General features: G+C 50.7%; 1 protein-coding gene across 1 annotated transcript; it reads right to left on the reverse strand.

Moving 5' to 3' along the window:
• Positions 1-2,796: 2,796 nt before the first annotated feature.
• On the reverse strand, positions 2,797-24,472 carry EFTUD2 (elongation factor Tu GTP binding domain containing 2). Its single transcript, XM_009287856.1, has 27 exons — positions 24,366-24,472; positions 23,314-23,479; positions 22,731-22,809; positions 20,407-20,482; positions 20,072-20,137; positions 19,794-19,829; positions 18,793-18,883; positions 17,586-17,668; positions 16,929-17,095; positions 15,706-15,830; positions 13,971-14,034; positions 13,494-13,584; positions 12,945-13,080; positions 12,525-12,652; positions 11,347-11,540; positions 11,092-11,203; positions 10,734-10,874; positions 10,254-10,355; positions 9,669-9,751; positions 8,419-8,505; positions 8,006-8,132; positions 7,456-7,543; positions 6,808-6,926; positions 6,224-6,318; positions 5,233-5,386; positions 4,142-4,249; positions 2,797-3,475 (listed from the first exon to the last, which is right to left on the reverse strand). The coding sequence occupies exons 1-27, from the start codon at positions 24,468-24,470 to the stop codon at positions 3,380-3,382; spliced, it is 2,919 nt and encodes a 972-aa protein (XP_009286131.1). The 5' UTR covers positions 24,471-24,472; the 3' UTR covers positions 2,797-3,379.
• Between the last annotated feature and the right edge of the window lie 167 nt (positions 24,473-24,639).

Raw genomic sequence — 24,639 nt, forward strand, 5'->3', positions numbered from 1 at the left:
GGGGCGCTGGTGCAGGACTGGGGCTGGGTGAGGCCATGGCCGGCAGGCACCTGGGGTGGGGACAGAGGGACACGTCTTGTGACAGCAAGCCGTGGCCTCGGAGACCAAGGGAGCTGGGTCCCCTCCTCCGGAACAGGACGGGGGCAGAGACGCAGGGCAGGATGGGGATGGGGGCGTCAGGAGCAGGACAGGGACAAAGACACTGCAGGATGGGGAGAGGGGCAGGGTGGGGACAGGGACACCAAGAGCAGGGTGGGGATGGGGACGTCAGGAGCAGGACAGGGACAAAGACACTGCAAGCAGGATGGGGACAGGGACACGGAGAGCAGGACAGGGATGCGGCACTGGGAGCAGGGCTGTGGACAGGGACACCAGGAGCAGGATTGGGGCACTGGGAGCAGGAAGAGTACAGGGACACTGGGACCGGAGTGGGGATGGGGACACGGGGAGCAGGACAAGTACATGGGCACTGGGAGCAGAATGGGGACAGGGACACCAGGAGCAGGGTGGAGATGGGGACATTGGGAGCAGGATGGGGACATCAGGAGCAGGACAGGGATGTGGACACCAGGAGCAGGGCTGCAGCCAGGGTCACCAGCAGCAGGACGGGGACAGGGACACTGGGAGCAGGGCTGGGGCTCACCCCACTGGGAGCTCATTGCTCAAGACGGTGCATCCCCCCGGGGACCGGTGAAGTCAGTGGAGTTGGGGGACAAACGGGGACGACTGAGGGGTTGGCACAGCGTCACTCATTGCTGATGACCCCGCTGCGGATGGGGGTATTTGCCCCCTTGGTGGGTCCTGGTGCTGAGCCCCGATGAACTCGTGCCAAGGATGGAGCCCCCCAGCACCCGCTGCCCTAGCGAGCAGTTCCCTCTGCCAGCGTGCCTCAGCTTACCTTCGCCGCCGCCCCAGGCAGGCGCATCCCCCGGGACACCCTGCACCCAGCGGAGCTCCTTTGCCGGCAGGGGGGAAATTCCAGCCACTCGGAAGGGGCCAGGGGTCAGGGTCCGGCCACGCACACCCCCCATTCCCAGGGAAGAGCCGTTTCCGCGGAAAATTCCCAGCCTGTGCACGCGGGGCCAGATTTTCGGCTGCAAGAGCTTGTGCGGCCACTCGGGCCCCGCTGCGGGTCAGCGTTTTCCAGCTGCTGGGAACAGCCTGCGTGAGAACCGGCTCCTTCCCACGCCTGCCCGGGCTGTATCCTGCCACCCCTCCTGGGGTGAAAGCTGGGGTGATGCTCAGATCCGTAGGGACCCATCGGGCATCGCAGCCCCGTGGTTCTGCTCTCCAGAGGGCAGGGGCGACCGGCGCCGATGCCCGTGGGTGTACAGGTGCCCCCACAGGACCCTCCAGCCTCGTTATCTGGCCCTGGAGAGCTCAGGGTTGGGATCAGAGCCACCCTGGGACAACGACAGATGTCCCCTTCCTGGGACAAAACCCCTCGCCGCAATGGGATGGAGTGGCCGAGCGCTTGACTCCGGAGCCGGGGTTGCATCCCCAGAGCCTGGGGATGTGCTGTGCAGCACCGAGCATGCTGCCGGCCCCACGGGCACTGATCCTGCTGCAGCCCCAGCGTGAGCAATTCAGGGTTTGCACAGCTCCAGGAGACACCTGGCCTGGTCCCCAGGGGCCCAGTTTGGTGCTGGGCTGTACTGGGAGGTGAAAAGCACCCCCGGTGAGGCCGCGGGCAGGTTGGCCGGGCTGTAAGGCTGGTCTTGCCTGCACCAGGCAGCGCTTGAACCCCGCTTCGCCCCAGGGCAGAGGGGGAATGCACCGTTGGTGAGGCCACGGTGCCGGGGCGGATGCGGGAGGCAATGGGGAACGTCCCGGCACTGCCCGGCAGGAAAGGCTGAGCCCAGAGATATGGCTGGAGCCCCCGGCCCCCTCCCGCTGGGCGGATGGGATGGGGCAGCATGCGCGGGCAATGCTGCCGTCGGCCGGCAGTGGCAGGAAATCCTTCCCCCTCCCCAGTTTCCAAGCCACCCTGGCGAGCGCTGGCCCTGAATTATCCCCCGCGACATCCAGTTTCCAGAGATCCGGCATGCCGCGGGATGGCTGGACGCTCTTTCCTGGGGCTGCTTCCTATCCCCCATGCCTACATCAGCCCAGTGCCTCCCAGTTTCCACCAGCAGCTGGGAGAAGGTTTGGGGGGGTGGGGAGGGCCTTGGCTTCACCTTCTGCTCCCAGGGTGCTGCGTGCCCCGCCAAGCCATCTCGAGCCCCTCTGAGCACGGGGATGCTCTGGGGCAGGTTCCCAGAGGCGAAACTGGGGCTGGACCAGGCTGCCATGGCCAAATTCAGCACAGCAGCATCAGGGCGATCCCAGGCAAGGCTCAATCTGGGGGGTCAGCCGCGCCAGCAGAGCAGGGCCAGGGGAGAGGGAGGGTGTAAACGCCTCTACGAGCTGTAACCCAGCCCTACTTTCACAGCACGCGCTCGGGAGCGGACCCAGAGCTGAATCCAGACGCAGAGCGAGGAGCTGGGGCAGGGGAGAGGAGAGGGAGCAATATAAACCTTTCAGAGCATGAGCAGCTGATGAGACCCCCTGAAAACACAGCAGGAGCCCAAGAGCTAGCGAGAAAGGAAGAAAATCTTAGTGCAGCACAGGATTGTCCTGGGCTGGCTGGTCAGTTGGCTACTGCAGGCAGGACCAGGATGGCTGGGGGACACGGAGCCCCTGGGGGTGGGACAGTGCTGAGGATGGGGGGAATTGGGGCAGTGCGTGCTCCAAGCACCGGTGAAGGCAGAGCTTCTCACAGCGCTGCCTTCTCTCAGTGCAATCAGACTGAGCCCTGCATGGAAGTTTGTATTAAATGTTTACAAGGGTTCAAAAAAGGTGTACAAAAAAGGTAAAAGCCACACTTGCCTCTTCTCCTGAGGAGGCTGGTGGAAGCACCCTCCCACCAGCATCCCCACCTTCCTCAGCTGCCCAACGACGTGCTTTGCCCAAGGCAAAACACCCCCCGGCAGCCAGGAGAGGGTTAGCAGAAAGCTCAAATGCTTGACGCACGTTTATGCTCAGTCCTTAGTAATCTCGACATTATGTTCATCCTGCTCTGCCGCAGCCAGGGCAGCTCTCCGTGGGCCTGGAGAGAGCCTATCCAAAGGGAAAATCTCCTCGCTGGAGGTCATAACAGCTGAAGACTAATAATACAAAAAGCATCAGTGCTCGGGGCTGCTCCCTATATGGGGCAGGCCCTGAGCGCACAGTCCACAAATGCCCAGGGAGACTTCTACAGCCATGAAAGAGCAACCCTGAGGAGCGGTTCCCTGCGTGCCCCGAGCATCCAGGAGCCAGGGCTGGGCAAGCGGGGATGGGGAAGGACAGACAGACGCCGGCCAGGACTCAGGTCAGCCCTCACGCCGCAGCAGCACGTTCACATGGGGTAGTTGAGAACGACATCTTGCTTGGCCAGCTCCAGCAACATGGGGTCATCGAAGAACTTGCTGATGCTCACGTCCTCGCTCAAGCCCTGCAGGGTAACCGCCAAACCAGAGGTTATTCCTCTGGCAGCCAGCACTCGTAAAGCCATCGTGGCACAGATCCCACAAAAAAGCCCTGGTGTCCCGCAGTAAGATAAATTTTCAGGCTCCAGCGGAGGCAGGAGAATTTGCAAGGGATCAGGCGTTGCTCAGCGGCTTGAAGACATCTAACAGTCTCTCAGGAAGCTGCAAATGTGTGGTTGCTGCTGCCGAGCGTATCTACCAGCTCACTGCCCTCCCAAAGGGGAGCCTGATTCCCTCCGCTCCCTGTGCGGTCCCAGGTGCCCCTCCAACCCCTCAGTCCAGCTCACTAAACCAGCACAGAAACCAGTTGTTGCTTTTTCTGCAGGACAAATGGACTAAATCAGGCCACCAAGGGGTCAGATGGGCACTGGGGAGGGAGCGGGGCTCAGTGGACGCCACAGGACCCCGCTTTTGGCTGGAGTTGCTGCCAGGTGAGTCACTCACGGGACTATCACAGGCACCAACAGGCAGCATGAGGGATCAAGAGTGGGGGAAGTCCCGAGGCACAAAGGACATCGGTCCACTCTGGGAACACAGAGGGGACGTGGCATGCCCAAGGGACAACACTGCAACAGCTTAGCTGCTGGTACAGATGGACAGAGGGACGCTATAGGGACTACTCCCAGCCGTACCTTCCTACGCCTGGTCTTTATCATGAACTCTCTGGCCAGATGCGGGGCTGGCTGGGGCTCCAGGGGTCGGATGACAATGCTCTTGTCCAAGGGGTCACCAGGCACAATCTGAAATACAGGGACAGGATGCGAGAGCGATGCTGGGGGCTGGTTCAACCTCCTGGAGAGCCTGAACCGCAACAGGAAACACCCCTGGGCCCTGTGGACACCCCCAGCCTTGGTGTGACAGCCCCAACACCCCATCTGTTCTCCTGGCACAGAAAAACTGTCACGTCACTACTGGTGATCATTCCTGCAAGAAGTCACTAATACAGCGTTGCTAACCCAAGCCAAGAACACGTCCCACCTTCCCCGCTTGCTGGTGTACTCTAAGACCTCTAAAAACCTGCTAACCAAAACAACCCACGTGGGTCCCAGTCAGCACAACCCTCTCTAGAAATCAGGCACCCTTATTCTTTTCAGAGCCAAGCCTCGGGCTCTTACATCTTGACCTTTAAGCCAGCTCTTGGGGCTCAGTCGCTGCTGCAGCTCCCACCTGGCTGTACCACAAGTAGCTGCGCACCTCACAGGCTCACAGTGCTATCTCCCACAAGACTCGACAGGGAAGTGGCATGGGGACAGTATTTTGTCCCAAACCCTGTTTTCCATAGGTTTAGAAAGCCTTCTCTGAGAGGTAAAGCTGAAGTGTGGCAACCCATGCCTTACAGCAGACCAATGAGTCTGAGCCCTGCTCCAAGCCCTCTGCTCCCCAAGCTGCAGAGCACCAAGTGCACCCCAACAGCTTCCCTTCTCCTGGACGAGGATGTCCTCTCTCCAAGCACTAAAGGACCCTTATGCTCAGCAAGTAGCAGCATTCAGCACTCCCTTGCTAGGGCAAAGGGTGATGTGAGTTGGAACAAAGCCGTTGGCTTCTGGCAGACACTTAACAGCTAGCGTACAAAGCCTCCCCAACTCGAGATCCTTTGAGGATGTTCTCCACGGAAGTTGTCCCCCCCTGTGTGAGCCGTGGCACTGAGCTCTACTGAGAGCACCTGCCTGGTGCCTGATCCTACCATGTCCCTCTGCCCAACCTCGCCAGGGCATGGACTCACCTGCCAGTGGTGGAAGACAGAGAGCGAGAAGGCTTGTCCCTGCGTGTGGGTCCTCAAGTCTGTCTCAAACCCAAATGAATCAATGGCTGGGATGAAGGCTTTGATGGTGTAGAGAGGGGAGCCCGGGATCGGAGCATCTTGTGTCACGTGGCCTCTGCCAACACGTCAAAAGATTAGTCTTCCTATATGCCATAGAATCACAGAACGGTTTCGGTTGGAAGGGACCTTAAATACCATCCAGTCCAACCCCCCTGCTACGGGCAGGGACACCTTCCACCAGACCAGGTTGCTCAAAGCCCCGTCCAACCTGGCCTTGAACACTTCCAGGGATGGGGCATCCACAGCTTCTCTGGGCAACCTGTGCCAGTGTCCCACCACCCTCATGGTAAAAAATTTCTCCCCAATGTCCAATCTAAACCTGCCCTCTGTCAGTTTAAAACCATTATCCCTTGTCCTGTGACTACACTCCCTGACACAGAGTCCCTCCCCATCTTTCCTGTAGGCCCCCTTTAAGTACTGGAAGGCCGCTATAAGCTCTCCCCAGAGCCTTCTCTTCTCCAGGCTGAACAACCCCGACTCTCTCACAGCCTGTCCTCATAGGGGAGGTGCTCCAGCCTCCTGATCATCTTCGTGGCCCTCCTCTGGGCCCACTTGAGCAGGTCCGTGTCTTTCTTATGCTGGGGGCCCCAGAGCTGAACACAGTACTCCTGGTGGGGTCTCATGTCCCCTTATATATTCTCCTCTCTGACACTCAGGAAGAACCAGGCACAAACCAAAGGCTGCGTGTGATCCTGGACATCCCCTCCCCACACAGCACAGGGGCTGGGATCAGTCAAGGAAGCTTTCAGCTGTCGCTTCATACAGATTTCACCCCCTCCCCTCACTGTACAAGCAGTGCTAGGACTGTGAATGTCTCTAGCAACCCAGATCCCAAGCGAGCAGTTGCTGCTTTGCAATACTAAGGTGATGGCAGCTGGTCAGAGCAGCTCACCTCCGCCTGGCCAGGACCGTGTACACCGCAGACACACAGTCGGCAGGAGCCTGCACCTCCACAAAGTAGTAGGGCTCCATCAGACGAGGGGTGGCCTGTGGGGAGAAAGGGACACAAGCTACTGAGCCTCTAGCAGCGCCAGCACAATTTGTTTCAAGTAAGAGTCAGGGACTGGCATACTCTGGTCAAACGCAGCGCCTGACTGGGGATGAAAGGGTTCCTGCTGCCCCGTGGCTGCCCAAACCAACGTCGAACAAACACTGAAAGGAGCTTTCCTCCTTCTGGCCATGAGTCATATGCTTCCCTCTCCCCCACGCCCACCCTTCCCAGCAAGCCAAACAGTAGCAAAAAGGGGAGACAGAGCAGATGCACACAAGTTTCCAGCCAGACTGGAACGTGATCGCTTGTAAAATCCGTCTGGCAGCCCACAAGGGTGCTGGAAACATTAATGGATGAATGAGTCAGTTTAAACCAACATCCTTGGGGCACATACTGCAGCACACGTGCAACCCGTGCTCCTTGGAGCACACAGGAACCGGCACAGCACGAGGTTCAGTCTTTGTCATGCACAGTGTAGTCCTCACCATCAGGAAAGCGGAATACACCACTCTCCGGGCCGTCGGGATGATCTGTCCTCCACCCCGGTGCAAGGGCTCCTGAGCAATCACTGCATCCAGGATCTTAAACTTCACATTGCGGATCACTGAGGAAGGGCAGAAATGACAGCAAGTGACTCAAGGGGGATGTTCTCTGCCATACCGGCACCAACTGTGCATGCCCAGAGGCCCTGAGCACATAGCAAACATCCAGACAAAGACCTAGAGCCACCAGAAGTTCTCCTAAATTTAATTCCAGCAGGGAAGGCATGACCACGTCCTAACCCTGCATATCCAAGATGGGCAGTTCAGCAGCTTATCTTGCAGGGTGCTCAGTGGTCTGCACCTGAACTGTATGAGGAGCAGAGCCAAGGTCTGGGGGAGCCAGCTTGCCAGCTAACAGGCCCTAGTTTGTAGGCAGGCGGCAAGTGCCAGCGCCTGGGTGGCATCTGCAGCCAGGAGAAAGGGGGAGGTTCTGTTATCTCCCTTGTCACCCATCCCCAGAGCTGTCCCCAGCTGTGGCATGCGAAGGGAACTGGCCACTGAGGGACTGCACCAGCAAAATCACTTGAGTGCTTAGAGATGGAAGAATCTAATCGATCTTACTAGCTCCACTTCTCCGCAGGTCCTACTTACATTCATCACAGAGAGGCCCTTCCCTGGTCCCCCACTGAAATCCCTGCACAATGCTGTCCTTCACAGAGCCCAGCAGCGACTTGTCCACCTACAGACAGACAGACTGCTTCAGAGACGAAATCTGCATCACGAGGCAGCAACAGACAGACCCCAGTGTTTAAAAGCCAGTTCCTAGAAGAGCAGCAATGTCCCCTGATACCCCCAGTGTCCATCCCTCCCCTCTCACATCTCAGGAGCATCATCTTCAGAGTTTGGCATCTAGAGGCATAAATTAAAAGAGTCCATATTTTGGTAATCCTGAAAGGCAGGCCAATTAGTTGCCAATTTTGAAGACGTTGGCCCAAATAGCAAAACCTGAAAAACAGCAGGTGATTTGCCAGCCAGTGTAGGAGTATGGTGGAGGAAGTACAGCAGATCTGAGATCTGGCAAACCAACAAGCACTCCAACAGCATTAGGACCTTGCTGCAGGTTCTGGAAGGAGCGGTCACCTCTTGGCACCACAGGACAAATGTCTCACTGAAACATAACCCCCCTGCCTGTGTTTCTCACCTCTGAGGGCAGCGTATCATCTACTAGGATGTTTGGACCAGTGGCGTCTGGCCCAAAGGCCCAGATGGAACGGGCAGCCAGCAAATCCCAGTCATATTTGGTCTGGAAAAATTCACCCAGCTTCTTTCTGATAGGAGAAGGGAAGAAACTTTAGGAAACAAGTATCCAACCTGCACTCACAACGTATTTATGACCCTGTTCCCTTCAGGCATAAAAGGCCTCAGCTTTTTACCTGGAACAACTCATTTGCTGGGGCACGGATGCTCATGGACTAGCTGGTAGCAATATTGAACCCAGGACCCCTGCCTAGAGGCTGTTGGCTGATATTGTGCACCTTGCAGATCCCAGCATTCCCTTTTTTCCCCAATTATTTGATTCTAGATAGATTCCTGCTCTCCCCAGAGCAGTCATACCTGTTCCACGTTATCTGGACCACTTCATTTTCAATGTCCTCTGCGAGTCCCTTCTCCAGAGGCTCAGCAATCATCGTGATCTTGTTCCTGAGAAGAGAGACAGTTGCAATTAGTCCGCAGAATGATGGAAATGGGAGTAATTGGCAGGACCTCAGGGACTGCGCACTGCCTTGAACACAGCTAGGAAGATGAAGCCATCCGTGTCCTTCACTGTTATCGTCTTGCTTGTAAAGACAGCTCAGGCGCTTAACAACTGCTCTCCAAAGTCTGCTTATCTCCAGAAGCAAAACTACTAAGGGACAGCATGGCTCCATCCCTCCTGCCAGATGTCCAGCGCTCATCTGGGCTGCAGAAGGAAGCCCATGGGCCAGGCAATATGCCTCTATCAGAGTCAGCACTGTGTCCGACACATGGGATGCTGCCTTGGAGAACCCCACCAACGCAAGTAACCTGCCCCCAGAGCAGCTCACTCCACATGCCCAACAGTTCAAAGACCGACCTAAGACTGGAACCTTTCTGTTCCCAAACATAAGGTTGCCAACCACGGAGAGAGTATATCAGAATAAAAGAGGGTAAGAAGAACCAGAAACCACAGGGGAACACAGGAAAGCCATCTTTAGCATATGATAGATCATGATTTCCCTGAAAATTCAGGCATTAAAATGTCTTGTGCTCCTAGATTTCATCCTGGTTATTCAGCCTATGTTTCCTCCCAGGCCTCTGCCTTTCAAACGTGTGTATCTCACAATGCATTGCTGGAGGAAGAAGACGAGACCGGGCTGTAAGACTCCAGTGCATCAGCAGGAAGGAAAAAGTCCGTTTCAAGATTAAGAATGAATAAGAGAAGACAAAGCTTTTGCTCATGAAACATTTGGGGAGTTACTGAAGGCAGCACTGGGCTCTTCGGCACCCACTCTAGGATCCCAATACATCTCCTAGTCTTGGAAACACCACAAAACTGGTGAGAAGGTGTGAAATTTAGCTAAAAAAAAAAAAAGGAGGATGCAGATCTGTCTTTATTCCCTCCGTTCTGAGAGTTCCTACAAAGCACAGAAACATCCCTGGGACTCAAGTGTGTTACTGAGGAGTTCAGCAGAGCTGCTGCAACAGCAGGCTGCCAACTCAGGCACGTGCCACTTGTCTGGACAACAGCCACCGAGAACAGACTCCTTGGAGGGGATGAAGTCTAGTCTCCAGTGAACCCCTCCATCCGCCCGTCTCCAATGCCCAGCTCGCCCATGGGCTCTTACTTCTTGTTGGGCGTCTCAGCAAAGCACTTCAGGGAGGACGTTTCCACCACTGTCTCACAGAATGTCACAACTGGATCGGCGACCTGGAATAACGACAACAGGTTTGTAAGGTTGCCAAGTACTTTTTTGCTTTTAAAGAGACTGTTTGAAACCTTTGAACACCTACAAGAAAAAAATGGTTCATCTGCCAGTGTTTTAATGAGCCTTGCGTATGAACCACTGAGGCTGCACAGGCAGCTTTACTAATTCCTTCATTCAAACAAGACAGGAACATTTAAAACTAATTCCAGGTATGAAAAAAATCTGCTCAATTTATTTATTTGATGCTAGCCAGGCAATGGGGGAAGTACAGGAAACAGCTGGAACATGGACACATATCCCTCTTGGAGAGCCAGTTTTCAGGCTCTCAATCACAATGAGTCAGGCTGTAAGAGTTACTTTTGCATCCTAACAGCCCTTTTTTTCCGTTTAAAAGGACCTGATAAAATCCATGTTGTACGTTCGGCTAGGTTTATTTTCCCATTCTTCTGAGATAGGGGGACAAAACCCCCTCCCCAGCTGGGAAAATCCCTCCCATTTCCTCACCTTGATATCAATCTCTGAATACATCTTCCGTAGATCGTGCATCACACAATCCAGGTAGAGCTCCCCCGTCCCCAGGATCACGTGCTCCCCAGACTCTTCCACCTGAAAAATAAGAGAGGGGTTCAACTGACAGCGTTACTGCTCACAGGCCCTTGCCTTCCAGGCTCCTACACAGGCCTGAGGAAGTATTAGCTTTAAATAAATTGGTTAAGATCAGAGCACCCCAAGGAAAGCTCCCACAGCCTTTTCTAGCAGAAAGTGCTGATGTGCTCTGCAGAAAGCTGCTTCCCTGGCACAGCAAGGTGTGCATTTTTCTGCTGGATTTACAGTTTTCTGCTATTTCCACATGATTTATGAGATCAACTGCAATAGCTTGAAAAACCCACAACAAAACAACCTACAGTAAAAAATTATTTAAGATCAGCCTACAAGGTAGCCCACAGCATGACCTGAAAACAGCCATACATACACCAGCAATACCTTAGTAGTAAGCGAGGGGTAACTCTTGTTGACTTTGCGGAGACCATCTAACATTTTGGGGAGCTCCGAGGGGTTGACCGGTTCTACAGCTATTTTGATGACAGATGTGGTGTTGAACTTTAAAGGACGGAAGATCTGAGCCTGAAACCAGATAAGGACAAAGAGCTGAATCTCTGCATCATTAGACGGCCACTGGAGTTAGACACGGCGTTTGAAGCTGTTCCGTTTCCCTCAGTGGATCTTGTGCACTGGCATCTCAGCAGACAAGGTTTCTTTAACCTCACCACTGGAGCCTTTGGGATGCGCTCCATCACCTTGACTCTCTGTAAGGCTGAGCGACACCAGCTATGCACAGTACCTCCTCATTGCCCCGAGGCTCCGTGACGGTTGCAGTCTTCACTATGGGCTGGTCCACTCCTTCTATCAGCACCCAGTTGCCAGCAGGAACCCGGTTTACCTCAATGTGATACCTAAAAGGCAGGGGAGCATCACTGCAGCGCTCGCTGCTGCCAGCCTCAGGCCCCTTGCAGCGCTGTCCTCCTCCCTGTCCCTGGCAGAAACGACTCCAGGTGACTCCCCTCCCAAATGAACATATTGCCAGAGCTTTCCGTACCTCGCAACCGAGATCCAGAGGCGTCCGACGGTGCAGATCTGGGAATCCTCCTCATCTTCCAGGGTATAGTTTTCTCCAAGGACCTTCACAGGCTGCCCAGCATGGATGGTACCACTGAGCACTCTGCCAAAGGCATGGAACTGAACGCCGTCATCTGTGCTGTACATTTTCGTTGTGTGACACATCAGTGGACCCTTTCCAGGAGAGAGAGAGAGAGAGAAATAAGCCTTTTTCAAAACACAGTCAAGAAAGGGACACAGACCTGGTAGGACTCATGGATACAAAGAGATTAACGGGCTGGAACTTAAAAATACTTATTTTGACTTGCCAAGTCCTTCATTTCCTTCCACTGGAAGCCTTACATCTCCCTGCCCTGTATGGAGACCCCTGGAACGACTTTGGTGGACTTTTCTGGAGCAATCCTCCCTCCTCTTGTGGAGCAGTAAATAGTGGTTGGGACAAGGTCATGAGAGGAAATGTCATCTGCTGGCCTGCAAACCAGCTCAGGGCAGAGCACCTGAGCCTCCACAGATCACAGCTCTCAGTCCCATAAGGTCACTCCACAACTGGTGATCTGGTGACAGTCACCACTGTATAGTTTTACATGGGTAATCACAACTCATTAGAACAAGCGATTCATTTTCTCTCCAGACATTAGAGCAAAAGTCACAGGCAAATTCCTCACTAGCTGGCGTTGGTGGCTCTAGACAACTCTGAATGACAGCTCAGTACAAGCTGTTTGAGGAGGAAGGTTTTTGCAAGGCTTTGATAGGAAAGGTGCTGACTAACTAATGTAGGGTTATTTTTATCAGTATAGTTCAGATCAGTTTTCTCAGAGTTTGGAGAGAGAATCAAACTTCAAAGAAAAGGGACAAAAGGCAGCAAAAGGACACAAAATCACCCTGCAGTTCCCACGTGCTCTGAAGTCCTGACCTAGTCCTGTTCTTCTCTGAACACTGTCAAACAATTCTTTCTCTCAAGGGCTGCCCTGGAAGGCAGCTGAAGTTTCTCAGAGTGAAGAGATTTGTTTCAGTATCGGATGAGAGGTTTCAAAAATGCCCTAAGTCAAATCTGTGCAGATGGCTGTCTAGGAGGCAGCTGCCCTGCCAAGGCAGTGAAAGGAGGGCATATTTGCCACGCTTTTGGACACTCGGAGCAAAGCAGAAGAGTTTCCTTACGTCAGGGTCGCATTCACTCATGGCCTCCCCTAGATCAGAGTCAACGCCACCAGTGTAGGTATGCTCGATTTTCGTCTTGGCTCCCACCTTCGGGGAGGGAATATGCTGCACACACATGTCCACAAAGCCTGGAAAAGTAATACTTCATGAGAACACGATTAAGCAGTGTAGAGGAAAGAAATGGACTCCAATAAACACAAGGCAAAGCCATTCTGACTGCAGTGCACCCACAGCAATGGGGAAGAAGTGAGCAGTGTCTCAAGCTGTCCTTTGGGCAAATGGCTTAATATTTTATATTTGGAAAGCTGAGAAGGGATCTGTGCAAGTGAGCACTCCATGGCTGTAATACAGCCCTTAACTCCGTTGGTGTGAGACTAAGGTATTGGGAAGATTGTGGAGGGGAAGACAAACAGCGTTTACCTGTGAATTCCCCAAAGAACTTCTTGCAGACAAGCCGCAGGAGGGGGCGAATGTTCAGTTTCAATTCCTCTTTGGTCAGGTGGATGCCAAGTTCATCCAGAGTCCTGGGTAGGGTCGTGTCCACGTCCCCCACCACCTGCAAGACAAGAAGCACCACTCTCAGCCTTGCTGCGAGGGTCCAAGCCAGTAACTCCCAGGTGCAGCTTCGCACACCAGCCATCACCCGCAGGGCTCTTGACCTGCTCTGGTTTACAGCTCACACGAGAACTGGCTAGCTGGTTCAAATTATCACTTGGCTGGTATTGGAGCATACTAAAAAGAGCAAAGGCGGTTCTATTAACTGTGCAAATATAGGGCTGTATTTGCAAGGAGCAACTGTTAAGGAGTTGCTCACCATTGCTCTGCACCCCCAAACCCAGAAATCTGTGAAGATCCCGCTGTGTAACAGGACAGGCGAGTCCCACAGGCAGCAGACACACCACCACCCAGCGTTCAGCCCTTGGCTGCTCCTATCTGGAACTGTGGGAAGGAGAATGAACAACCACATACCTGAGCCAAGATCTTGTACAGGGGCTCCAGAATGAACTCCACAAAACTGCGCTGGGAACTGCTCGTTGGGGCCTTTTTAGTGAACTTGCGGCTGTTGGGGGACAACAGAAGAGACATGAGGAGCAAGCACTCTGCAGCCTGCAAGCACCCCTACTGCAAACACAGCCTCTGCTCTTCCCAGGTTATCTTGTCCCTCCCCATCTCCCTGGGAAGCAGTCATGGACACAGGAGTCTTGCTTACTACAAATGAAGGCCAGAAAAAGCTCTCTGCTCCTATTTATGGGATTCAAGAGGACCACATGGATTCACACCAAGCAGGAGGCCTGACTCAACCCTTCCCAGATACTACTCCATCACAGGATCATAGGACAACTCGGGTTGGAAGGGACCTTGGGTGGTCATCTAGCCCACATTTTACAGGGAAAGAAGGGAAAAAACCCATCAATAAACTAATGGACATTTAAACAGGCTTCTTACGTCTTCGGGTTGAAGTAGATGTCACCCCAAAGCCGCTTTGCAAACTCCTGATAATTGATATCTCCTAAAGGAAAAAAAACAAATGACAGAAGTCTCTCAGATGTCACTGTATTTCTCTCATCTTGGAAATCTTTGGTTTTTGGCTTTTAAAACAACCCTGAGGGTTCAATTTAATGGACCAATGTTGGTGATTGAACACTTGGTCCCAATTCTGAATAAATGATTTAGCCCTCACCTGGAGAGACCAGGCAGAGTCACGGGCAGAAAACAGTCCACTGAGGATGACAGCAGCAGCCCAGGTACACCATGGGTTTGCACACTTGCTTCTCAGGAACATTTCAACTCTCTCATTTACACACAAGGTTAGAGCTGAGAAGACCTGGCCTGCCAGACGCCACGCTACAGGAACCCAGTTACATCTGCTTCATTTTCCAAACGTTAACGCTGCAACCTGACACTGCAGTGCCAAGGTGCTGGGATGGCTTACACCCCATCTGCCCCGCAGGCTTATCACAAGCATCTTCTGCCTTGCTGAGCATCTCCAGGTTCTTTTCTCTTTTTCAGCTGATGCACTAAGCACATAACCAAATACCCAAGTGCTGAAGGAATAGCATAGTGCTTGGCTGTCATGGTGAATATAAAAATAATAAGACAGTGGTGATAATTTACAGCAGTTTCCAAACAAGCTTTTGCTGTGGGCAGATGTACAAGCATAAGAAATGTCATGGTGGCTGCGGTTTTGACAGTTAAACTACTGTAATTCATGGTATTTGAAGTGTGGTGGCTGCACATAAAATCCCGGATGGCCACAGTCGAATATTACTGACTTCAAGTACCCGTTCAGCTCACGTCTGCCCCACATGGATGGCATTTCCTACCGACTGTGCCTGCATCTTTATCAGTCCCCCAAAGAAGGGGTATCATCTTAGCAGGCATTGAGTTAATGCTGTGATGCCCAGGGAGCTCATTTATTTCTCTGAACTCATGAGGACACACGATAGTCCTGACACATCAGTCCCCGACCTCTACAACATCATCCTCCCTCAGGCTAACTTCTTTGCAAGAGCTAGACCAGCTGCTTTACAACATCCTTCTTCCCCTGCTCACAGCTCCTACAGATCACCCCGAATTCCCCAGTGTGAGACTTCAAAAATCTTGGCTGTACAGCTGGCTAATGCAAGCAAAAGGCCCACTTTTACAAGTGGCAGATTGCCTTGAGCGGGCACCTGGGGAACAGAAAATTAAATCAAAGCCAGAAAAAGACAGTTTCTTAAAAAAGAAAGAGGGCAAGAGTGCAAAACCTTGTAGGCCAAGCTTGCGCCCGGCTGCAGCTGAGTCTCAGACTCTGGAGACTTGTGAAAAGGCAGGCAGAACTTAACTGCTTCACTTCTGAGCTGTTCTGATAAGGAGGAAAAGCACAACACATATACTTGCCTTCAACTGCCATAGCAGGACTTGTTTTTTCTGCTTAAGGTATGTATAAAATATTGGCTTCTGACTCAAGAAACATTTATCAGGAGAAACTATCTAGCTAAAAACAAGTTAGAACTGTATTTTTGCTTTTTACCACCCAGGGCTCAGATCTGCAGTAACTCTCAACTCCTAGAAATTCAAGAGCACATATACTGGCCATATATGTGCAGTGAAAGCCAAAGCTGAATGGCTTAGAAAGCCTCAACAAAATAGGTTAGGAAATGAGATGTTAAAGTGTACAAGGTTTCTGGATAATCCTCACCATATGTGTCTGCATAAATCTTTGCAAAAGATCCCAGCGTGAAGCAGATGCTGTATTGTGAACTGGAGAAACACACATTCCCCAGAAGGGGAGACAGAACGAGGTTCTCATCGGTGGAATACATGCTGAGAGGAGACAGTTTTTAAAGACAAAAAAAAAAAAAAATCAATGTTATGAACCAAGGAAGACACTTAAATCCACTTCCCACACCAAACAGCAGTATGTGATAGGCAAGAATTCCACACTGCCAAATAGCATCTTAAAATGGGCTGCAGCATGCTTGCCATTGGAATTTCAGGGTCAGTATGACTATAAATTGCAAAGCATTAGTGTACAAAGAAATATTTAAAAACCTAGAACTAAAAAGTTACCAGCACAAGTGCTTTGTATTTTTTGTCAGGGAGAGTTTTTCTTCCCCTAAAAAAAGGCAGCAAAGTTGGTCAACCAAGCAAGGCAAAAGATAATACAAGGCAAATAGCGTAGGGATAGAATTGAATCGGAACAGTTTTAATGAGCTCACAAGCATGCTAGACAGGATAAATTATCCTGCTCTGAGCTGCCTGATGCCAGCAGCAATTGAACAGAGAGACATGCAAGCGAGCTCCTGTGCAAATTCAGTTTGGGATTATATAGGCTACAGTGCAGACACACACAAATTGAAGGGAAGAATGCTGTTAAGAACATCACCTGGATGCAGAAGAACCCACAGAAACAATGCATTGCTACTGTGAAAGCTAGAGAAGATGTCCCTCCCTTCTCTGGGCAGGGTCTTGCAAGGAGATTTGACCAAAGCAATATCAGTCTCTGTTTAGGGGTTGGGACAGCGAGTTCCTATTAGTTTTGTAACAAACGTTTAGGAGCTTTGAGACATTTCAGCCTATAATTTGGGATACAGCCTGGACAATTTCAGTGTATTTGAGACATTTGGGAGCACAGAAGTTCCCTGCTCCGGTCATATGTCCACTTTCCCTACTTTTTAATGGAGGAAAAAGAGCTGATCCCATGAAGTTTGTCAGAATTCAGGCAGGATTTGCCCTTCCTGTGTAATTCAATATATTGGCCGAGATGAATTTCCAATGGTTCTTCCTGCCCCGTTTTCTATGATTCAACGTATCAAGAGAAACTCATGAGTTTTTAGGCACACATAGGGCTCCCAAAGAAAAGCACCTGCAATGGAACAGGGACAGCAAGCACTAGCAACGCTTCATCCCAAACACCCATACCTGATCAGACCATTAACTTCATCTACAATATGTCGGAGCTTGTAATAAGCATCTGTAGGGGGCAATTTCAGCTCCAGGATCAGTCGGTCTATCTTGTTGATGCACACAGTCACTGCGAGCCTTTCCTGCACCGCGTGCTTGATCAGCCTCTCTGTGTTCAGCATCACCTGCAGGGAATAATGAGCAAACACCCCTAGCAAAAGCCCTCCGCAAAATGCTATCTAGGGCGTGACAGACAAAGCAGCGACCCTTACACGCAGGGCTGCAACTCTGTAGAAAAGCCTAAGCTCAGCCACCAGCAATCAGCTCATCTTCCTGAAATTTAGAAGTAGGTGCTAACCCAACCAAATTCCTTGAATCCTACCCCTTGGACATCTCCAATATAAATAACCTGCTCAATTTTAGGTATCATGGGGATGGAGATGCAAACAAGTTAGATAATCAGCCTACAGGTCACACGCATCACATCAGCCCTGGACACAGAAGCCAGAGGCTTGACTCTGTTTTGGCTGGAAAATGCTCTCGCTTCCCAAACTGTCCTCCAAAAACCCTTCACCCCAGAAAGCTGAATCCATCCCAGGCCTTCATGCTAAGGCGGATCAAAGACTCCAGAGGAAGAGATTTTGAAGTTAACCCCTAGGAGAACCTGGCACTCACCCCCTCAGCCGCATCAATGAAAAGTACAACGCCATCCGAAATACGAAGGCCAGCTGTCACCTCGTCAGAAAAATTGACATGACCTTCAAAAACACAAAAGGCTAGTAAGAACCAGAGTAAGCTCTGACACCAGCAGCACAGAGGGTGGAAAGCCATCCCTCTGCTCTGCAGCTTGCTCTGGTCACTGGTATCCAGCGAGGCAGAACACAGACGGCTTCCTCCTCCGACAGGGACCCGGGAGCGGCTGCCAAAGCTCTGTATAGAGATTCGCTTCAGCTTTAATGCTATTTTTTGAGAATAAACACAACAACTCATTTAACAGGCACTTTTCCTCACATTTGTTACTGTTTTTCTCACAGCTCTGTGCAAGTACTTCAGGAAAAGGAGGAAGATTACTTCTCACCAAAGAACAACAGATGCCTCTCCCTCCAGTCTCCTCCTGCGCTCTAACCTCCCTCATCTTGAGCTGTAACTCAACAGATGTGTCCCAAGACCCTCCTTCCTAAACTTTGGCCTTGGTTTCTTACAACAAGTTGATCTGTGATTATGTTCCCCCTGCAGGAGCTTGTCAGAGGCTCAAGGGAACTTACTGCGTCTCACTGTGGGGCAACAGCATTTGAGAAAAGCACGGTCCCCACTATGCACGATACCTGGAAAACCCAATTCTTCGTGTGCTTCTCATATACTTGAGTGAAACACATTCTCAGCCCCATTAGCCCTCAATTAGGCCTGCTAATCAGAAACACAAGCCTGACTAAAAGCCAGCTGCACAGTCGTTACTGCTGGAAGTGATTTCAGAAGAATGAACTTAGCTAAAGGCTCAGGACTAGGCTGGAATCATCTACAAAAACCACAAAACAAGACATGGGTTTCCATCTGTGAAAGAAAACTTCCCAGGGTTTCATTGCACCTAAGTGACATTTCCAGATGAATCGGTGAGGTTTCAGGGTATAGATTCTTTCTTTGTTTTTCTAAGAGCCAGTGCTAGACAATCCCACCGCAATCCAACACAACAGCTCTTTGAAGGCCATTAACCATCACTGTACACGTTTTCACTGCTCTACTCCTGTCAATAGCACTATCCAGAGAACCAAAGGGGTTTACGAATCAGAAACCTTGGTTCACACGGTCATGTATCGGCTCCACACATCAAGCTGCCTTCAGCTAAGTGCGTCCCAAACCAGGATTTTCAGGATTACACAATCACCTGGAGTGTCGATGATGTTGAAGAGAAAAGACTTTCCTTTGGTGTCCGGCAGAACAATAGTCACTGGTGTGCTCTTGATCCCTACTCCCCTCTGAAAGACAGGAAACCAGGATTATCAGTTAAAAGAAAAAAAAAGAAAAAAGACATCACCATATAAAGATGTAGAAGATGACCAAAGAAAAATCAGAAAGATGGAAAGAAGTAAACATCCATCCAGGACATCCTGTTACTCCCAGGGAGGGAGTAACAACCTCAGACCGCTGCAGTATCCAGCCCAGCTCCTCCATCCGTACTGGCTCAGACCGGTGAGCTACCACTGCACAATCCATGCCTCATTTCAGCTGAGGAAATATAATATGCAACACCAGAGACAGAAAATGCATGTTTTTATGTGCTTTCACCCTTCTGCTGCTATCAAGTTATACCTCAAAGCGTAAGGTTTCATCACCCAGAGTATAAAGTAGAGCATTAAGATGAAGAGAAAGAAATGCTTCATAGGATTGTTCTGGTCATGACAATATTTAACGAGTAGGACAAAATAAGATTCCCATTCACGCCCAACCACGTGGAGTCAGAGCTCCCAGCTAAGAGTTCCCGTCAAAGGAAACAGAGGAGAATTATGTTTATTTTGAAATCATAGTTTTTCTCCCCATCCATCATTGCTGCAACCCCCTTCCACCTCTTTCCCTCAAAGAAAATAGGAGTTACCCATACGCTGGGATAACTCTGGTATAGATTTTCATTACTACACAAGCTATCATCTCAGATAAATAAAATCACACATGGAGATGAGGGTTGCAGGAAATGGAAGAAAGTTGGACCAGGGATCCTTCTGAGGCAAACGAGAGGAGCAGATCATTTTATTGATAAAGAAAATAATCAAAATGTGGAAGGCACAAAAAGCTGTTAAAATGAAAGAGGAAACTGCATACAGTAAGTAACTGAGTAAAGCATGAGACAACTGGATAAAAATCACTGCCTATTCTACAAGACTCACTCACCTCTTGCTCTGTGAACAATATATCAGTGTAGCAAAGCTGCAAAGACAAAACAAAAGTCAGAATATCACATTTTGGTATCAGATATTAAGTTTGAAGCAGGACACAATAACTCTTTATCCATGGTTAAGGTGGCAAGTAAGTGACAGAGACAGAATTAGGACTGAGCTCTGGCTTTCCAATCACTAAACCACATTTTCCCCATGTACAGTCACGCTCCCTCTGAGTGTAATAGCCAACCCATGTTCCCCAGGGCAGGAATACACCAAAAGCTCACTTACGTCCTGGTCATAGCGCTTCCGGATTTCTGGATGTGTCTGTTCTATCAGGCAGTCGACAAAACACGTCTGAAAAATACCAGACCACAAGAGAAAGGAGGTGACTGTGTTCAGACAGATAAATACAAGTACACTCCCATCCCTCCAGCAGCAGTACAGAGAAAGTTGGGCACGTTATTATTTCCACGCGGCTGAAAGAAAACCTACAAATAACTGCATTAGCAAGAGGAGCAGAAAGAGACTGCTGCTGCGGAGATCGAGGGATCAAGAGCAATGGTAAAAGTAAGCAACAAGCAGACCATTACTACTACCCGATAGGCGTTGGATATTCACACTACCTTGCCGTGGTGAAGGTGCCCACACAGAGTCACATTTCGAATTAGCTCCGAGTTGTCCATCAGATCTGCCAGGAAACTGGAGGAACAAAACACGAAAGACTGTTGGAGGCTTCTGCTGTGTCTAAGAAAAGTAGGTGCCATTTCAGCTACACTTTCTATCCGAGGTGCCCCTTGAATCCTCTCCAAACTTTCATTCTGCCAATGCCCTGCGGAGGAAGAATCCCACTTTCCAGATGGGGAGGACAAGAGAGTTGGAGTCCTAGACAGATGGCAGTGGGTGGGAGGATATGGAGCTGGTAAAACTGCCAGCGATGGAATATTATTGAATATTTTTCTTCTCTTCTAGTCAGTATTAGAGCAAAAGTCACATCCATGTACTCAGGTGATGAAATACTTCCACTCAAATAGTGGCAGGCAGTCAAGTAAATCACAGAGCCGGATAACAAGCACCCCACGCAGTTTTAAAAGGTAGCCACGGGGCTCCGCAGACCATTAATTATGATTTTCAGGTCTTAAAACAGTGATGTTCCCAGGGACTCAAAGAAACAGTAATGGAATTTAAATCTTTTTAGAATCAGCAACTGAGCTGGGTAATGATGGGCCGGCCACTTCTGCATGGATCCTGGCCAAAATATAATTGAGATCCTAAATTACCAACTCCTCTAAAAAATAATGGGAGGCTATAAAACCCGTATCCATTGCTATGGGTCTGCAGAAAATAAGTGCTGTCAAATAATCTCCTTTTTAAAAAGATTTAATTTTCACTGATGCGGTAGACTTCTTAACGTACAACATTTTGATTAAGAGCTAAAAATTACAAAAATCAATATTAATACTGATTAAAAGCTTGCTTATTGGTCTTAAAATAAGGCTAAATGGGAAATCAATACCAAGCTTGCAGGTTTCTGGTTAAGTCCCACAGGGAATTTCTCCTGGCCCCATCCTAACCATTTATATCAACGAACAGGATGAAGAGGAATTCATTACAGACGGAACGAGCAGAGGACACAGGGATCAGGAAAGCGGTAGATAATGAAGAGTACAGGTCATTGACTGAGAGCAAAATGGACCGCTTAGAAAAATAAGACCCAGCCGGCTCTTTGGTTTATATCTGGCTATATCAAAAATCTCTCTGATCAATGAACACGGCCAAACTGACAGTATCAGGGGACCGCCCCGAGAAGCCGCCGTTCCAGAAGGGTCCTGGGCACCCCAGTAACCAACTGACTGAATACGAACTTCAGTGAAATTTTGTTGCCGGAAAATAACAGGATCCTTGATGACACACAGAGGGACTGCTCACGTTGGGGTCTGTTTGGCACACAGGGAACTGCTACTCAGCCTGCGTCTGGTTCTGGGATCTACACTTGAAGACGACTATTAAACATTGGAAAAAGCTCTGACTGGCCACGAAGTGGCGTATGGAAAGATGAGCCTAACAAGACACTCACGCAGCTCAATCTGTTCATCCTCAAATAGAAGACAACATACAGAAACACTACACACGCGAGGATACAGAGCCCCTCCACCCATCGACAAAATGTAGACGCTGATGCTAAGATTATATATTTTTAATAGAGAAAGTAAACAACCGTTTTTGTTCCTTTCCAAAGTTGCGTGAGATATTATATCTCGGTTTTTAAATTTGTCTGGCATTTTTCCCAGGGTTTTCTCTCAACCCTGGTGTCCCAGGGGCTGCTTTGCGGGGCACAACCAGCAGACACCATCAAGTGCAGCAGAAGTGCAGCTTAGCTGCAGCGTTACGCTGACCTACGCGCAACTTTGCATACAACCAGCGGCATAAAAATTACCCCCGGAAACTCCTCCAGGATAGATGGGAATTAATTTGGGACAGCAGCAGGCCAATGGTCACTGGGGTCAACCCAAAATGTCCCAGTATGAGGTGTGCCACGCACTGACTGTATAAGTATTTCTTGAGCCAATCAAGAAAACTTGCCTTCAGCAAATCTGCACCACAAAGGTTTCCGATTATCAAGCTTTCTACCAGCTGTCGAGGTAAGATTTACATTCTAGGGTCAGAAAACTGTGCACTACACGGCATTTTGTGGAGGGAAAAATATCTGTAAAATGGTTAGTCTTGTACTTTCTTCCTCTTCTTTTGGTTCAAAATCTGGGAAACGGCTGCACTCAGTTCTGTTGCTGGTGTCAGTGAGAAACAAAGCCAATGCCCCCCGAAATCTGCCTCCTCCACATAGCACACACCACTCTGCCTCCCCACCTTTGCCTGCAACAAAGCGTGAGGAAATCACAGCACAGATGGCTTGAGCCAACGTACACTCTTAAACCCCCTACATATTACTTACTCCATCTCATAGACAGTGACCGGTAACGTCTGTTCCATCAGAGAGAATTTTTTGGTTTTCACAGGTTTAATAATAGGCTCTGAAAACAAGAGAAAGAACAATAAAACACTGTTACCAGAGACCCTGAACCCAGCAGGCTCAGAAACGGTCGTAGGGAACAGGGACTTTTGCAGACAAAACCACAATTTTCAAGCCGACAGATTCTCTTAGCTTTCTATAAAAGCAGTTGTACTAGACAATCGTCGTAGGTCCCTTCCAACTGAACTATTCTATTCTATTATAGAAGGATCAGATGAGATGACTTAAACGCATTTTCATTTCTCCTTAAATATCTTTCCAGTATCTGCTGATATCTGTTCTTCAAAAGATAGTTTGTTTGGCATTTGTAATAATCCCGAGTGCCAAAATCTGCGCACTGCTAGACAAACAAGAGTCTACACGTTCCTGTGGCTGAGAGAGACTTTGAAAGGGTCATTAAAACCCATGGGGAAAACAGAAGGGAATATTATTTTCCCTTTCCCAAGGATCCATCAAGAGTCTTCTCCTCCCTCCATACCCAACGCGCTGCTTCCTCACCACTCACCAGTGAGAGGCTGCGTGTCTTCCTCTTGTACTATCGTCTCTACTTCGGGCCCATAGACCTCCTCGGCGGTGGGATAGTATTTCTTATCCTCATGCAGCACCACCTCCATCCCAGGGTGGTCCTCGTCATGGTCCCCCATATCGTCATCATCGTCATCATCCTCGAGCTGCAACCAACGCCCACATTTAGCTCCTGCCAGCACCAAAGTGCTTTACAAACACCAGTCACCCCAGAAGGTACAGGCTCAGCACGGTACATCGAAAGAGAGCCCCAAACCCAGCCAGGGAACCACCAGCACGGCCCCGGCACCTCACGTCAGGCGGCAGAGCAGCTCGCGGAGGTGCCCTCTGTAAGCGACACACCTCTCCCTGCTGGGGGACACCTTGAAAATGAACAGCAAGAGCACGCGCAGCCACTCCCGCCCCTCGCTCGCATACACAACCCCGGTCACACACAAACACCACTTTCAGACGAACTGCAGGAACGGGAGACTAGAAGGGGCTCCCTTGGTCCTCCGATGCTTTCCCCATCGATGCACAGCCGCCGCTGCTGTCCTCCCTGCCCTCGTCGCTCTCCTCTGGTGTCTGCGGAGTCTTGCTCTGCCTTCGCCACCCGGGAAGGAGTATTGCTCTTTGCAATACTGCTGTCGCACTAGCGCATGTTACTAAAGGCCTGAAGACCTCACTGAATGGATACGGATCCTCCATTTGATTGAACGCAAATAAAAAAGCCAAATATGGCTTGAGCTACAGAAGCTCCCAGTTCTAACCGCAATTCAAGCAGAAACTTTGTCTTTCCCTTTATGGCAGGACCGGGAGGGCAGCTTTTGCTGAATCCTTTAAAAACCAAATCCACTCTGATCCTCAGGAGTCAAATTCCACCACTGAACAAAGCCTCACTGCAGAACCAGAGCCCGGCACAGAAAAGGAATCACTGGCAGCTTGTGAAGACCGTGGCGCTCAGCCCCTGCTCCCGTGGCGGGTACAGGGCAGGATGAGGCCCGCACCAGGCTCCCGTCAGACGCTGCCCCTCCACCCATCCCCACCGCTCACCTCGTCCAGATCCTTGGACTCTCTGCCCAACTCGTCGTCGTCATCGTCCGAGTCCAGCTCCGGCCCGATGTAGTTCCCAAACTCGTCGTACAGGTCGGTGTCCATGCTGGGGGCGGGAAGGGGGTCGGAGGAGGGTGCGGACTCTGCCCCGCGCACCCACGGCTCCCTGCCCGAGCCACCCACAGCACCCAGCACTGCGCCGCAGCGGGGCTCCCAGCCCGGCCCCGGCCCCGGCCCCGGCCCCGGCCTGCACCGTACGCGACCGCCCAGGCCC

The sequence above is a fragment of the Aptenodytes forsteri genome, unplaced genomic scaffold (genome assembly GCF_000699145.1).
Source record: "Aptenodytes forsteri isolate BGI_AS27 unplaced genomic scaffold, ASM69914v1 Scaffold249, whole genome shotgun sequence".
Classification (NCBI taxonomy): Eukaryota; Metazoa; Chordata; class Aves; order Sphenisciformes; family Spheniscidae; genus Aptenodytes; species Aptenodytes forsteri.

What these genes read in the sequence shown, in the direction of transcription:
- EFTUD2 (XM_009287856.1), bottom strand. Translation starts at nt 24,470, where the DNA reads ATGGACACCGACCTGTACGACGAGTTTGGGAACTACATCGGGCCGGAG. An exon ending in TGTACAAGATCTTGGCTCAG is followed by an intron (nt 13,081 to 13,493) that starts GTATGTGGTTGT and finishes CTTGTCTTGCAG; the next exon opens with GTGGTGGGGGACGTGGACAC. An exon ending in CTCTGGATCTCGGTTGCGAG is followed by an intron (nt 11,204 to 11,346) that starts GTACGGAAAGCT and finishes CCTGCCTTTTAG; the next exon opens with GTATCACATTGAGGTAAACC.